The sequence below is a fragment of the Corapipo altera genome, unplaced genomic scaffold (genome assembly GCF_003945725.1).
Source record: "Corapipo altera isolate COAL_440 unplaced genomic scaffold, ASM394572v1 79, whole genome shotgun sequence".
In the NCBI taxonomy this organism is placed as follows: domain Eukaryota; kingdom Metazoa; phylum Chordata; class Aves; order Passeriformes; family Pipridae; genus Corapipo; species Corapipo altera.
Genome location: NW_020884927.1, coordinates 716,464 through 733,026, shown reverse-complemented (window position 1 = coordinate 733,026; position 16,563 = coordinate 716,464). Strand labels below are relative to the sequence as shown.

Below are 16,563 nucleotides of genomic sequence, written 5' to 3'. Positions count from 1 at the left end.
GCATTAAAATTATGCTGTATTTTGTACAGTTGGCATTTTTTCTGTAGCCATTATTCCTGGAATCAAACAAATGTGAAGACAATTACAGCCTCTATTCTAGAAAAGGGACCTGGCTAGTTTGAGTGCAACTGAGGTTGGAAATGTGACTGAAGCCTACTCCAGAAAGGACCAAAACAAGCAGGAAAATGAATAAATAGATAGAAAAAATATTTCAAATCTCCTCTTTTCTAAGCCAGATTTGCATTTTTCCATGCTTGTGGCTGGTGACACTTTTGAAGGTTGCCCAGAGACTTGATTCCAAGCAAATGTGTTGGTGGAGCTGTTTCACTTCTCTGGCAGGAGTCCATGTCCCAACACTGCCCTCCTAAAGTCCCTGCTGAGCACGCTGCAGGTGCAGAGAAAGAAAAATGCCATGTTGTGTGTCACCACAGCAGACCCACTGCCTAAGGGGCAGCACTGTTCAGCTGTGGGAGAATGGATATCAGTAAAAATCTCTTCACTGAGAGGGTGTCAGGCACTGGGACAGGCGGAGTCACCATCCCTGAAGTGTTCAAAAAACGTGTGGACGTGGTGTTTGGGGCCATGGTTCAGTGGTGGCCTCGGAGGTGCTGGGTTAATGGTTGAACTTGATGATCTTCAAGGTCTTTTCCAACCTTAATGATTCTGTAGTTCTACACAGACTCACCCCAGCCATTTGTAGCTGCCACCATCTGCTCAGAGAACCAGCCATTTACTCTGCAACCCAATTTTTGCAGTTACCCTGAGAATTTCAGCACCATTTCCCATTAAAGCCATAACATATATACTCCAAGTCTGTAGACAATTTCATATGTGGAGATGATACTGCTGAAACCATAAGCACTGTCTGTGGCTGCATCATTTGCTTCTTGACTTCCTGTGCAGATTTCCCTCTCCCTTACCAGAAGCAGTCACCCATTTATGTAGAAAATTAAATGGAAGGGGATCATTAGGTCTCCCTTCTGCCATTGGCCCAGTTTCAAATCCCACCATTATTAGCTCCCCTTAAAAAACATTTGTGCTGTCTGATGCCAATTAGCCAAGAAACCTCGATAAAAGGAAGTATTCCTTTTGTGGAGAATTAAAGCTTGGACAAGCCCATACCTCTACAGGCTGCAAAATTAATCGTTCTCTTGATGCCAATGAGCCATTTACAAATGCCACCCATGCCCTGTAACTTGCTGCATCCCAGAATTCTCTGGCTTCCAACATTACACTCATTCTCAGATATCAGAAAATGGCAAAGGGGCAGGTCAAGGCTCAATGTACCAGAATGCCTCTGCCTCCTGCTTTCACACAACTTAGGCTGATTTGTTCCCATGAGCTTTAAAGAGCCATGACAGATCTTTCTGACACAAGTCACCTCAAGTATTCATTGCAATTATACCATTTTCCCCTCCCAAGGGATTTCAGAAAGAGGGAGAGCACCCACAGAGTATCAGATAAAGCTGGGCACAACATGAAGAATTTGCAGGACTGTAAGTTGCTGCTCACGTCTGCCTTCCACAACTGCCCAGTATTGTACTCTTAATTCACTACCCTATTAACATGTTAATTGTATGAAAGAGCCCCAAAAAGAAACAGGAAATTCTGGAGGGAACCTCCTGGTAACCACCCCAAAATCACCTAAATGAAACTTGGAAGTGATGGGCCTTGTGGTGCCTTGAGCTTTTCTGAGCAGTTTGCCAAAAGTTTGCTTGTTTTTCAAAGAAACACGTGTTTGCCCCCACTCCCCCCCCCAAAAAAAAAAAAAAGCTAAAGCAGAAGGTTTTCATTTTCTGATCATGTAATTCAAAGGCAGCTGCAGAACAAGCCCACTGGTTCAGGCAAACAAAAAAGTCTCTCCAAGTTAGTAAATTAGCATTCACCCTGTCTACAGATGAAGAAGAAAATGAGTGAGGAGGACGTTGTAATCAGCACCTATTAAAGGAGGTTTCCAAGGTAGAAAACATTTGACTCAGGAGATTCCGCTCCCGGTTTCCTTAGACAACATTTATTGCTTTGGTACCTACTGAAAAATGTTTAACTCTATCAAAAGGCAGGAAATTGAAATGCTTTTCAGCTTGCTATCACTTAACGCATTTTTGGGGGAAAAAAAGCTGCCAGAAAAGCAAGTAGCATTGCTTATATAGGAAAACAAATACTCCTGTTTTTATGAGCAACCTGTAGGATTCCCTGAACTGCTTTGATTTACTATCCCTTGCTGCAGGACAGGAAGCCAGGTTGGCAATATCCTCTGCTGGAAACATCACGCAATGCCAGCCACAAATAAACACCAACAAATATCCCCACGGTGTGCCCTGGAATGGTGCTGTCTGGCCTTATCCAGAAATCCAATGCCATTTAAAAATGTACTGACTCGTGTGAGGTAAGTAAAGGCTTACAGTGAGAGGGGAAAAAAAGCAGCCTCATGATTTAAGTGGCAATAAAACAGAGTTTGAACTCTGAAAGCTGTTACAAAAACTTGTTTCTCATCTTAGCATCTACATGATGTTTGAATAGCAACATTTCTGCACCTCTGAGCAAAAAAGTACCAATAACCCACTTTTCCAGTCATCCCACTGAAGTCATGCAAACAACTGTAAGAACTTGCATATAAAGCTGAAATAACAAAGCAGAGAGTTGCTATATACAGGGAACACGGATAAAACCCCTTCCAGTTTCTAGTTTCTTTGAGTTCAGCCACTTTAAATCCCCAGCAAAACACCTCTTTGCCTCCCACCCCAAACCTGCCTCGCTGGAAATGCCGCCCGGCCGGTGGCAGGAGGGATCTGTCTCACCCGTGCGCTGCATCCTGTGGGAATCCTGCTACCTCCACCATGGTCCTGCCAGGATGCCGAGCAGAAAGCCAGCGGAGCCTCTGCACGCTCCTGCCCCGCGCTGTTTCCCTGCCTCAGCCGGGCTGGAATGCGGCAAAGCCAGAGCCGTCCAGCGCCAGCCTCTCTGTTCAGCTCCTTGGCTCGCCTTGGACGAGAGCCGCCCTCCGCTCGCTCGCCTTCCCCCTCAGCGCACGGGATGAACGCCCCGCTCCCCAAAAACAGCGGCGTGCTCTGCCCGGGATGGGCGGACGCTCCATTTTCCCTGTCCCAAGAGAGCGTGGGGAGCAGGGAGACAGCGCCAGCGCTCAGGTGGGGCGGGAGGAGACGCTCCTGGTCGGTGAAAACCCGCCCGATGCTGAGAGAACTCCGGGATTTCAAGCAGCTGAGCCCCGAGTCTAAAATCAGCTCCAGGGAAACTTAAGAGGGTGATATCACTGCATACACCACTGCCCGGGCTGCGAGAAGCCAGTCAAGATGAAAACATCTCGTCAGCTGGACGAGGAACTACATCTGAATGCGTTTGAAAAGCTGCACTTCGTTTGAAGATGTTTCCCCACTTCAAATTCTTCCACAGCTTAGGAAATACACAGCACCAAAAAAGCCCCAAGAGTCACTTAAACAAACAAGGAACTTTCCCCCCCCCCCTTTTTTTTTTTTTTCCTCCCCTTTTTTTTTTTTTCTTTTTTTTGGCTTTAAATTCAAAGATCTGTGGCTTTGAAAGTGAAATGGTGAAGCCTGATACCAGATGCCTTTTCCTGAGCTCTGGGGGTTTTTTATTATTTTTTTTTATGTTTTATTTAGAAGTGCTGAGAGCTGAACTTCCAGGCATAGCATTTTTATTTATTTATAGCTCTTTAAGGCACAGAAGCCAAACCCTACAAAGAGTTTGGTTACTGCTGCCATCATACTGTCCTTTACATTATAATACCCCTGACAGAAGAATGTGTCAGGTTGGATCAGTTTAAAAGTTCATGGTTTGATTCCCAGCAGATCCCACCTGCCAGTTGGGCCGGGGGGAACCAAAGCAGACAAACACACACACAGGAGGAATGCAAAGTTGTTCAGCCTGTTGCTAAACAGGCTAAAATTGCTCACCAAGAGCTAAGGGGCTGCACACACTCTCCTACTTTCTGCTGTTCTTGAAAGTGAGTGATTTGTTTTTCTAATTTCCTGTATTTTTTTCCTAACTTTCTCTAATTTTTTTTTTTTCTAATTTTCTCAGATTTTGCCAGCTGACTGCACTGCAACGTTCTCCTCTGATTCAGTCCTTCTTTGCACTACCTCGTTTGTCACAGGGTTACTTAAGATGAGGTTGTGCACATTCTCTCAGGCCAGCAATTTCCCACACCCTCGGTGTTTCCCCTGGAAGAAAACAGTAGCTTTGGCCTCCCTACCTCTTGCCAAGGCTCACTTGAAAAATCTGCGGGGAAAAAGCACCAAGCGTAGCCCTCGGGAAAGAAACTTGTTGAATGTGTGCTTCAACAATACTAAGGGCAAAATAAATAACAGAGAATTGCAGTTGCTCCCTCGCCCTCTAAAGCCAATCATTAAACTACACCCAGGGATCCCGCACCAAGAGCAGCACTGGAAAAGAATGGAAAATAAAAAAAACATACCAGTGTAACTAAATAAACAGGCTAAAGGACAAATTGGTTTGACCTGCTGCTTGGAAATGCCTGGAAACAGCAGGAAAAAGGGTCGTGGGATCACAGTGGAGCCAGATTCTGCAGGAGAGCAGCAACAGCTGATAAGTTACTGCATCTCCTCTCTCTCACCGCCCCTGCACCACAAAACCCCATGAATGCCATGGTAATTACAGAGCACACTTCATCCCAGAGCTCTGTACCAGCTACATCCGCAGCACCACAGCAAAGCATCTCTCCGGAGGGTGGAGCAACATCAGACAATTCGTGTGTACCACAGGGTATGAGGGAAAAGATGGAAAAACTAAGGACTGGGACATTAAAGTTAACCTGTACATCTCTTCAAGGGTTCTAATGCTTTTATGGGAAAACCCTGTTGTGTTTTCTTTTTTTTTAAAGTTTTTTTTTTTTTCATTTGTCAGGTTTTGTTTCCATGTTTTCCTTTCACGTCACTTAGGAATCCTCTGTTTTAAAATCAGGTTCAAACAGAAGGGTTCAAACTTTGGATCCAGCTCTGAAATAAGGCCATCATCTGCCTATTTCTCACAAAGAAGGCATTTTTGGTGATGTGGGAAGGTTCAGTCCTAGTATCTATTTTTGTCAATCTTACAATTTGCTGTATGTAACTCAAAAAAAAAAAGGAAAAAAGATTTCTGAAATGCTGAAGGATCTGTCAGTCTCAAACAAATACACCTGCTGAAGACTTAGGAAGAGACAGTGAATTTGGGAATTAAATCAGGGAGGAAAAAAAGATAGATTATACAAGTATTTGGAAGTATTCTTAATCTAATCTACCCAGTATCCTAATCTACCCAGACTAGGAAATTTGAAATGGAATTTGCAAAGTCTAGGAATAAAAGTTGTTTCCAAAAGACTGTTACATTGAATAAAAATTATTAAAAAACCTTGATAATATTACTGGACTTTGGTTCAAATATCAAGGCTTTGCTGCTACCGTTTTAGCCTGTTCCTGCCACAGAACAGAGGAAAACCATCAGTGAGGAGGATAAAGTGAGATAACTGGAGTTTTTAATGGTCAGATTCTCACCTAAACTGCATCCAACTCACTGAAAGGTCCAGGAAATGTTTGTAGTTCCATCCAGGAAAAATAAATAAAGCAGGAAAACCCTTCAGTTCTTCCCTGAGTGACACACAAGATCAAGTGGCCTCAAACATGCCTCAAGAATTATTAGCCTGTAGCCAAAAGCGCTTTACTGGACACCAGTTGTATCTCAATGGACACTAATCACTGCTAGAACATACAGTCCTCTCCGTCTCCAAGGCTGCTTTTGGGAATCAGGGATTTGCTTGCAACACAGAGGTGCCTGGTAGGAGAGTTCCTGATGAACTGCAGCAGAGTTCAACAGCCCAGTTTTCCTCTGTGGCTTCAGTATTTTTCCTTTAAGTAAATTATCTCTCTGCTGTGCTGCTGAAACATTTTTGTCCGTCCTGCAGATAAAAATCACTGGTCTAACTCTCTCCTCCCCTCGTGCTACAAAACAGGGATCTGTGACAAAAGGGTGGCAGGTCAGTAAAACACCCAGTAGGTGCCTGTGGGGTGGCTCCTCTCCTCCTGTGAGTGCATTAGATCAAAGCTAACACAGAGAGCAGCTTCACAGCACACCCAAGCTCCTCTAACTCGGGGCTGCTACCAGGGGTAATCTGGAACATCCACCAGGTCAGATTCAAAGCCAACCCAGCAACATGTCTGGGAACACGATTCCGCTGCGGGGAGTCAAATCCACCTGGCAAGGAACAGAACCAGCACCAAGGAGGTTGGGAAAGCTGGGAGACAGGAGTGTGCACATCCCTGCACAGCAGAGAAAACTTTCTGTATTTAATTTCATACTGACTTCAAACTAGAGGCAGCTAATCCAATCTCATAAATATTTGCATTGTCGAGTATCAATTTACACTAAAGCAATAAACTGATCAGCAACTCATACCGAAGCCTGAACCAGATTTAATTACATCAGGACTTTTAAATTTAGTTCAACAGTTCAAATTAACTCTGGACAAGATAAGGAAATCCAGGCTGCAGGAAGGAAGGCTAATTTTCCATTAAGTGGTAAGCCAGTTGTTACTGAAGGAAAAAAGGCAAGTATACATGGTTGGCTGAAGTGTAATTACTTTTTGCCACAAGATCAAACAACTATAAAAGAGAAGCTACAAAACTGAACAATCCACAGTGAGTTCATGCATGATTTAAGGTAGATCTCTCTAAAGAATTTAATGAATAACTTTTTACTGCTGTTCTTGAGAAAAAGAAGGAAAATTATAGCTTCCTTCAAAATAAACTGAGGTTTGGTTAGAACACAGGCAGCAAATCTGCCCCAAATGGCCCAAGAGCCACCAGGTCTTAGCAATTACTACATTGCACAACATGCTCTCCTTACAAAGTGTTCTTGATGCTCACATCACAAAATTTTAATATCTCTAAAGTGATTTTTTTTGTGTGCTCTGGAAGTAGTGGGCAGGGATGTAACATACATTTCCAAGGGGAAAAAAAAAAAGGCCCTAATGGATTATGTGTCGATATTAGAAAATTAAGATTATGTGTTCATACCCATGTTAAATCTCTGCCCTAAAAAGGTTTAAGATCTAAACAGATAAAATTTGCTCCATGATGAAAGTTGGCTTTCAGCACAGATGATCTGTGTGCAAGGGAATAAAATTTCAGCAGCCCTCAGAACAAACCAACATTCTTTGGCTTCGCTTGTGTTATAGAAGAAGAAAGATAGCAGCTTGGCAATTTTCTGTATACAAATAACTCCCATTGCCCAGGGGAATGTCACTGAGATCCAGGCATCCTGTTTGTTACATCCAGCCTCCCTGGAGTCAGTTTTAATTTCAAGCAGAGTTGTCTAAACTCTTCATCCTTCCAAGGCAGGCGAATTGCACTGTACATTGTCCAAATTTCACATTACTTCAGGGCTTTTCCCGAAGTTTCCTAACCTCTTTTGTGGATGCAGAAGATAGCAGGACACTTTTCACACAGTAGCCCAAGAGCAGCTGGATCTCACAGGAGGTTTTATAAAAGGCAGCTCGTGGCTTGCATGTATTTGCATTTTGGGATGGAACACGATGGGTAAACAATGTCACCTGAAGACTTAAAGTTTTGGAATGTCAATTGATCGTGGCATAGCCACACTCCCTATTAATTATTCCCAAGTGACAGCACTAGGAGATTGTGACCCAAGGCACCAGACAGTGAAGCAGGCAAAGGATGGAGTTGTTTAGCAAACTCTGTTTGGGTAATTACATGAGCCAAAGGCTTCAGATCCTGGCTCACTGAAGGCTCCCACGCATATGGGTTTGGCAACACTGGCAGGTCCAGGCTGAAGGGAAGCAGAGAATGGAGCCGTGAGGCTCCACATGCCCAGGACCACCTGGAGCCCATGGAAACACCACAAACATCATACCCTGGAGGTGCAGGATGGTTCTTACTGTACCAACCTCATTAAAGTATCACCTTTCAGCTGCTGGGGACATTTAATTGAGATTCTTGGTACAAAGCACAGGTCAAAAAGAAAAAAAAAAAAAGTCCCCAATCACTCACTGGGGGTTGCTAAATTACACAGTCATGGGAACTGGCAGTAAATGCAGCTGGTCCTTCAGATCCTGGGCTTGCACAGGGGAGGATGTGCAGCTCTCTCACGAGCACACACAAACACGCTCGTGCAAGCCCAGATCGGGCAAACCCAGGGAGCTGCAAACAAGTCAAGTCAGCACATCTGAATCCATCTTCCTGCCAGAGATACTGCTAAACACACCCCTCAATTTGAGGGCTAAACCCAAAGCCCTGTTTTGTATCCCTGCCATGCATAACAGTTGACAGGAGATGGATATTTTGCATATGGCAGCACGGTGAAGAAGCAGGCAGTGCTGTCGGGAAAATGACTTCATCAAGACAAGTCATAAATCTCTACAGCTGAGATACAGGGAGCTGTAAAGTACATTTTTTCATCCCTACTTTCTAACAGGTATTCTTTGTAGGCAAAGTTGAGTGGTGGAAGGTGAAGGACAGATCTCTTCATCAGCATAGTTTTGTTAGAAGTTACAGGATTTCCATTATTTCAAATTCCTGCATATTGCCTAAGTAAATCTTTACTGAATGTGTAAAAATCTGTGCATTGCAGATTGTTCCACTGACCAGGTCACAAACAATCTCTCTTTTTCTGAAACAGACTGTCTTCCTCTCCCCTCCTCTAAAAGCAGTAACCCTTTCCAGGTATTAATCCTAACACTTAGTGCACAAGGATCATAATTATGTGGTGAGCACAGAGTAAATCTATTTATTCTTTCATCACCAATAGTCATTCCAGCTGGAATATAAAGAAAGCAAAGCTCAGCTTTGATTGTTTCAGTTGTAAACAACTTTGTCTCAAAAACAGCAGTTACTGAAATCACCCTAGAAATCTTTGTAGCTCCTGTCTGTTCTCTCCTGCCAAGTTTTCACCTGAAGGAAGAGAACTGGCTGGGTGTTTTCTTGGAGCAATCCTCCCCAGGAGGAGGGCTCAGCAGAGGCTTGCAGGAGCTTTTCAAAGGGATACACACCAGGCAGCAATGAAACCAGATGCTGCTGAACTGATCTGCTCACTCCATTTCCAAGCCTCTGGACTTTTAGAACTATAGGGAGGCAGGAGTTCTGCCCAGCTAACTGCTCACCTGGTAACAATGCAGTTTGGGCCTGGCATCAAAACAGATCAGTGCTTCATTCTCAGTGCCAGTGACTCAAGGTGAGGACAAAACTAAAGGTTGCAAGGAGCATCTTCACCCCTGACCTGCTTTCAGCAATCTCAAGAGCTTCACGTTCAGACTGAGGAAAAACAGGGTTAACTTGTTTCAACAAGTGAAACAGTTTTCATTTTCTTCTTGGATGACTTTGTATCCAAAATACAAAATGAAAATTTATTTGCATCAACGCTAGCCTTTCTAAAAATCAGAGAATTTCAAAAACCCTCTCCTTGATAATGCTCTTCTCTAATAGTTTAACATTTAAAAAAACCCAACAACAACAAAGACCAAACACAAAGCCTTTCCTCACTTTCAATCCCTCCTGATATTTTCACACATGCAGGCAAAAAAAAAAAATCTCTTATTAATGCCACAGAGTTGCCAGAATCCAAACTTTTTCTCTGTATTCTCTTTAACAGCTCTCATTTACTGTGAGCAGGTGGTGAGAAGGAAGCAGAGTAAGAGAGAAGAGGATTATTTCGGGAAAGGAAGTGATAACTGTTACTAGCCTGTCTAACAGTATGAATGGTGGAAATCTGAATCATGCTTTTACTGTATGAATGGTTAATTCCAACATGTTATTACAAACAATGATCCTTTTAAAGGATGTAACCTCCCTAACAGGAAAAAATACACCTGTTAGAAAAAGAGCAGAATCTGAAGCAGAAATGGAGGCAAACAAGAGATGGACCAGCTTGAGTTCCTCTTCCTGTGACATTTTTTTGCTGGTCTCCAGGGCCTGCAACACACTTCATAAGAGAATTAGCCCATTGAAAATAACACTTGAAAGAAGGATAGAGACTGTCAAGCTGGAGTTAGGGAGAAATTACAGCTACATTTTTAGCTTGGAAGCTCCTCTCAGTAAGTGCTGCCAAGATGAATTCCTAGCAAGTAAAAGACATATTTAGAGTGTGCCTGTTCACTCACAGAGGTATTACTACAATGATAGGGATTAGGCACCAAGGAAATTTCATGGCATATATTTAATGGATGGCTTGCTGACACAACTCCGTGTACAGTGCACCTTCCAGACAGGAATTAAGAATTCCAGCATTAGCAACAACCTCTCCAATGCCTGCAAGCAGAGGGAAAGCTCCTAAGCCAGCAGTAGATGCTGAGTGCCTCTGGAGTTAGTTTTTAAATGACCTTATTAGCTTTCAGTGTTTAAACAAGTCCCTCTCTATCCCATGTTTCATCTCTGTGTCCGCCCCTCTGGCTCTCATCCGAGGGTGACCACAGTGGCTTCTGCCTGCACAGAAGGGATGGCTCAGCTGCTCTTCTGGCAGCTGCTGAACCATCACAAATTACAGCTTACTGTACTGAAGTATGTGGAAATTGGTGCCTCTCTTAGTACAGGGGACTGTGAACAGTGGTGGCTCAGCAGCTGCCTCCCCAGCAGCTGAGCCAACCCTGCAGCCAGGGTGGAAAAGGAGAGAGGCGGCGGGGACGGGCTCGGCAGCCCTGGGGTGAAGCACACTTGACTTAATGCTGACCTTTGGAGGGTTACACATCTTTTCCTTCTGCTCCTCAGCTGTAACGTGGGCAGTTCCTCTCCCACACACTTCCTAGGAATGGTGCTACAAGGATGTGTGCATAATGCTATAAAGAATGCCACAGAAATTTGCAGAATGGGTTCTGCTGCTGATTATGCAGAGCCCTTGAAGAACATGTGCTGTTCCAGTTTTTCCATTAACAAAAAGATTCTCATACAAGTTTATTGCTACAGATGAAAAAGAGCCCCACTGCCTGGTTCCCCCCCCCCTTCTATTTATTTTTAATAAATGTATCCATTAATCACAAGAGAGACATGGCAACCTTACACAGGGAAAAAAGCAAATGCCATTGCTATGCCTTCACCTCTGCACTAGAGCCATTCCTCAGGAGCTCTTCTGCAAGGAGTAATTTCAGATATCATCCTAAGATGCAACACCTGCAGTTGCCATGTTATCCACACGCTTCCCTAGGACGAGCTCAATATTCTTATCAGCCCTGCATAGCAATTTCTCTGCTAGATATTGTAGCTGCCTCTGCTGTGCCTTTCAGCTTTGGGTGTCCATTCCAAAGCTATTTTAGTGCAGTTGTTATCTGTACTGCTTGTGATATGTTCTGGCTGCCACCATCTGTTTCTTTCCCTGTATAAAGATGTTCAATGGTTCCCTCCATTAATGTGTCCTCTGGCTCAGTATCTTGACACAAAGCTATTCCCACTGCTTGCTATCAACCCACTTTTCTCCATTAGCAGGAATTCTGTAATCGTGACAAGAGACATTTTTAACCAAGAGGTGAAAACAAGGGAACTACTCGGGGTGCTGCAATCAGGGATTATATATAACCTTCCCTCCCACTCTCCCTCATCCATCCTCACAGTGTGGGCATTGCTCAAGCTCCCCCTCCCACTGCAGGCCCACTTGCTTTAGCTACACACTTTGTGACATCTGTATTCGCTGCAGTTGCAGCTCTCACATGGAGAAGACCAGGTACTCTTGTACTTTTAATATATTTTTGTCAGGTAAACATCAAATAACACACTACAAGATGCCACATGCATTTAAAACTGTAGCAAAATACATAGTAAGGCAGACACCAAATAGCAGGGTCATCCATTCTCTATGGCCATTCGAGAACAAGAATGTTACAAGGTTCCATTTAAAAACAGAACACTGGGATTTCCAGCTATTGAGATGCTCAGTGAAGTCTAGAAATTCTTTTACATGTTTTCTGCACGTGGTACGGAAGAAGAAGGCACTGAAATCTTAGATTTTAAAGGCCTTTCTAGCCTATGCAGCTGCAAATAATATTCATTGCCTAGAGCAGGCTGGTTGCAATACAGTTCTTCATTCATCTCACTAGCCACACACCTGGAATAAGTACTTTGCTTATAACACTGTGTAAACATAACTAAAACTGATTTTAGTTCCAAACAAAAATGAATATTTGTTCATATGGCATTTAGAGGTGGCATCTGAAATGCCACAAACAAATCCAGTCAGGGTTCTATTTATGTCACTAATCCCAAAGTATTTTGCAGTTTTGCCTCCTAAATCCTTAACTTGCCCTGTTTCTTTTCAGACTACCAACCCAGGAATCGAAGAAATCAAAAGGAAAAAAAAAAAAAAAAGAACCCTATCTGCCTTTCTCCAATAATTAAGAGTTACATAGTGCTACTGGCAAGTACAAATAAATAAGTGCTACGGTTGCAATGTGTTAATTAACTATCTACAAGAGTGAGATTTTACTTACTCATGTGCAATATACTCACAGAATAAAGTTCTTGGAAAAAAACCCAGCTGAGGCTGTGAAATGCAAGATACCTTACCTGCTCTTCACCTTTGATAGCAGTTATCAAGGCTGATTTATGTTTAGAGATTCATGTTTTTTCCTCATGGCTTACTCTCTCCCAGGAATGACATTTTTCACAGCTGAACTAAGGAAAAACTGCTCCCAGTTCTCACCAGCCAATGCCAAGGAAAGCTTCTTGCACAGGTTGGGAAGAGAAAGAAGAGCTCACCTGTGTGTGGTTGCTGCCTCTTCCTTTTTTCTGGAAAGAGCTGGAATGATGCTCTTTATGCAACCACAGGTGTGGTGGAATAAAGTGGGGGAACTGGGCCAAACCTGGACTTGGGAAACCACTGCAACGAAGCCTTTTTCTCTAATTTTTAATACCTGCCCTTTCTTTTGCTTTCCCTAAATTTCAACATGGATAATTATAGCCAACAGCAGGCAGATGGTTGGTTCTTTTAGGAACTGCACCCTGAACAGGTATGAGGTAAGTTAGAGAAAAACCTGTTATTAGGTGCTTGTTGTGAAAATATGTAGCAAAGGAAATTCCAGAGGTGAGGTAAAACACAACCACCTAACAGTTCTAAACCAGCAGGAACCACTTACAGCCACCTGCAAAAACTGCACTGCGCTGACCCGCATCCAGCAAACCCTAGGGCTGCCCGGTGAGTTTAAAAACACAGCTACAAAGCTTCCTGAGTGCCATGACAGCCATGGTTCTCTGGCATCCCATAAGAGTCTCACTGGTGTTTGGATACATCCTGGTGTTTGGAGGTGATTTTGCTGGAGGTATTTACACACAAAGCCTGGGTTGCAGGTGGTACCCATCTCTCCAGGCTGCTTTGCCGGGGTGCTGCCCGGGCTGACATGCCCTCTTGACACAACTCGCAGCTATCAATTAATTCCATGGCTGGTTTCTCCTTACCTAGTTGGGCGGCCCCCTCTGCCGGGTACTCGGGGAACTGGCCCTCCGAGGGGACGCTGACTGTCCGGCGCAGGCAGCGCCCGCGGGAAGGATCCTGCGGCTCCGGCATCCCTTCCGTGGGCACCTGTGGAAAAACGATGCCAAGAGCTGTCAGTGTGCCACCGGGCCACTTGATAAGGAACTTCATTTTCTGCTCACATGGTAGTAAATTCTCAGGCACAGTTCGGCGTTTCTGGACTTATCACAGAATTCCAGAGGCTCCCCAGGAAAGTGTGGCAGTGATGAGGAGCGCATGGTGTACAGCACCCTGTACTCCACAGGTATCCAGTCACAACACAGCCCATCCATCCAAATAACAAGGCAGTCCTGCCTTTCAAGGCTGCTTTCCCAATGCCAAGCCCAGCCTTGCCTGCTTCCACGCTGGGCAAGTCAGGCAGAGGCAGATGGCTACATCCAAAACTTTGGGAAAACAAAACTTCCAACAGCTTCCTGCTGGCCAGCGGTGCAGCACAGACAGGCCCCTGCTGCAGAAAGCCTCCTCCAAAGACACAGTCACAGAATAACCTGAGTTGGAAGGGACCCACAAGAATCACCAAGTCCAACTCTTAGCCCTGCACAGGTCCATCCCCAAGAGTCACCTCATGTGCCTGAGAGGATCATCCAAATGTTCCTTGAGCTCTGTCAGCCTTGGTGACCACTGTGACCAAGCTGTGACCACTGCCCTGGGGAGCCTGTTCAGTTCCCCACCACTCTCTGGGGGAAGAACCTTTTTCTACCAAGGTCCTTGTGGTTATGACCATGGTTTTGCAGGTCTTTGCAAGGTCAGATAATAACAAACTGAGCTCAGTATTGGTGATTTACTGGATTTGCAATTGTTTTAACCCGGTCAACTGTGCCACTGAGTTACTGCTGTAACCAGCCAGGTAACTGTGCTCCTCATCAGTATTTGTCACCACAACGCTGTTTGGAGATAAACTGTTTATCCCTAAAGCTCAGCAGTCTGGTGTGTCTGTTACCATATCTGGAACCTGTAGGCTGGTAGGGTCACCTTAAGCTCATATATTTAACAGCTGGGAGAAACCTCAGGGATGAGGGAGATGTGGAATCCAGGGGCTGGAGGGAGGCCCAAAACATCTCAGTACAACTGCAATACAAGCACTACAGTGATTTCTTTTCACATACACATGTCACAGACTGCTTGCAGCTAAAGGAATAGAAACCCCCATCCCATTTCCTGCGCTGCTTTTATCCTTTCACATCTTCCACCATCTCTGAAAAAACCCCAGTATTAATAGCAAACAAAAAGATATCATTCATTTGCATTGAAGGCTGTGAAAGATGTACGAGATACTGCACTATTTTAGGAACAGGTTGCACTACAATGGCCCTCACAAGCCAGTTCTGCCATTTCCTGACTTCTAAGCACTTAGCATTCTCTTAAGGTCAGTTTTTAATGCTATTTATTACCACGCTGGTCTATTTGTCATTTTTCAAAACAAGTTTCCCAAAGCCCCTGTGCTTATTCTGTTCAGACTATTGTCTTTGCTGGTAGATTTTTACAGCAGCTCCTTTGCTGCACGATCTCTGGGCAAAAACACATTAGGAAGTTAAACAGAGACTAATTTTGTTAGTTTATGCCACATTCCTTCAATCAAGTTCAGATATTAGATTTTCAGTTCTCATCTGGAGGCTCCATTTAGTCTCATTCCGTTCTACACTCTTTTCTGGTCCACTGCTTCTCCCAGTTTCCTTCAGAGCATTTTTGGGATGCTGCAAGCTCTATTTCCACATCAGTTATTACCAGTACCTGCTGGATGATTTTAAGGTGTGCTGTGATGCTCCTCTCTCAGTGAACTTGCTGCACCCTCCCCTAACTGCTTGCTCCAGACCAATACAGCTCCTGTGTGATGGATTTCTCTGCTACTGGATTTTTTTTCCACCGAGAAATGAACAGTCCCCTTTTTTTTCCAAACACACCTCTTCAGTACCTGTGTGTGCTTTCAGATATGGGTTGACAGGAACATTCTTTTAATCCACTGACACAAAAAAAAGCACTACTACCACCCTGATGCCAGCAATGATATCCATGGGGACACTGTGGATGTGCTGACTTACTGCCACAGGGTAGCAGGAAGATAGGGACTGAGCCTCTTCAGTCTGACTTAAAAATGCTTTGTTATTTTAAGTAAAGCTCCTCCAAAACCATAGTCTCAATCTATACTGACAAAAAACTAACTCCAAGATTACAGAACCAGTATTTTTCACTTAGTTTAGTGTGAGACCATCCTGCTTGTAAAGATACAGCTTTGTGAACATGCAAAATGATCAACAGCTCTGCATCTTTGGGGGCTGGATGTGTTTTAAACAGGTGTATAAACTTCTGGCTTGCCTGTGGTCAGGCAAACAGATTCATGGATTGGGAGGCACCAAAACACAAGGAAGTGCACAAAAGAATAGCACATAAAGACCAAGCCAGCCATCTGCAACCTTCCCAACACTCCCTTAGCCCCTGACAGTGCAGCAAATTCGGCAAAGGATCAAAGGGAAGGACACAGTCCTGCAGAGTCAGGACTCTAATGGTGACTCAGCCTTTCAGCAGGGTTTTTTTTTTAACCCATCCAGCTTTGTTATCCTGTTCTTTGCTCACCAACCTGGGAATTGTCTGACCCTGAGCTGACATGCTCAAGCTGCTGGTTCAGGGCTGGACTCTGAGCAGGGGAACTCTGGGACAAAAAGGTACATAAGGACAGTTCGAATACTGATTATTTTGCTAATCTTAACAATTTTCATCACAGGTTATGTTTCCCTCACAAATTCCACAATTTATCAACGATGGGTTCAGAGCTTGGACTCTAAGCCCTTGGACAGCATCCCAGTTCACCTGACACACTGAACATGCTTTTTTAAGTATAAAAAGCCTGTATTGGGGATTTCTAGTAATTTGATGACAAGGAGATTTCAGAAGAAATAGGAGTAAGAGCTTTACAAGCACTTAATGCCTCTTAAAGGCAAACTGAGATAGTCTCTTTAAAAAAAAGTAGGGAAACAAGTTTCTTCATTGCAGATAACAATTTGCAAGATTTGAAAGAGTGGTTCAAGACAAAAACTTGAGAACTTGCAGACTTTTCTGAACTAATAGTCA

At 44.0% G+C, this 16,563-nt stretch overlaps 1 protein-coding gene across 7 annotated transcripts in view; it reads right to left on the bottom strand.

The window, feature by feature from the left end:
* The window catches only part of RASAL2 (RAS protein activator like 2), a 189,552-nt gene that overhangs the window by 62,316 nt on the left and 110,673 nt on the right, over positions 1–16,563 (bottom strand). For 6 of the 7 annotated variants that reach the window (XM_027658398.1, XM_027658397.1, XM_027658393.1 and 3 more), the window contains exon 3: positions 13,422–13,545. In XM_027658398.1, coding sequence (XP_027514199.1) covers positions 13,422–13,545 — 124 coding nt within the window. Of the gene's footprint in view, positions 1–2,798; positions 3,055–13,421; positions 13,546–16,563 lie in introns of those variants that run through there. The other variant, XM_027658400.1, reaches the window with a different exon arrangement.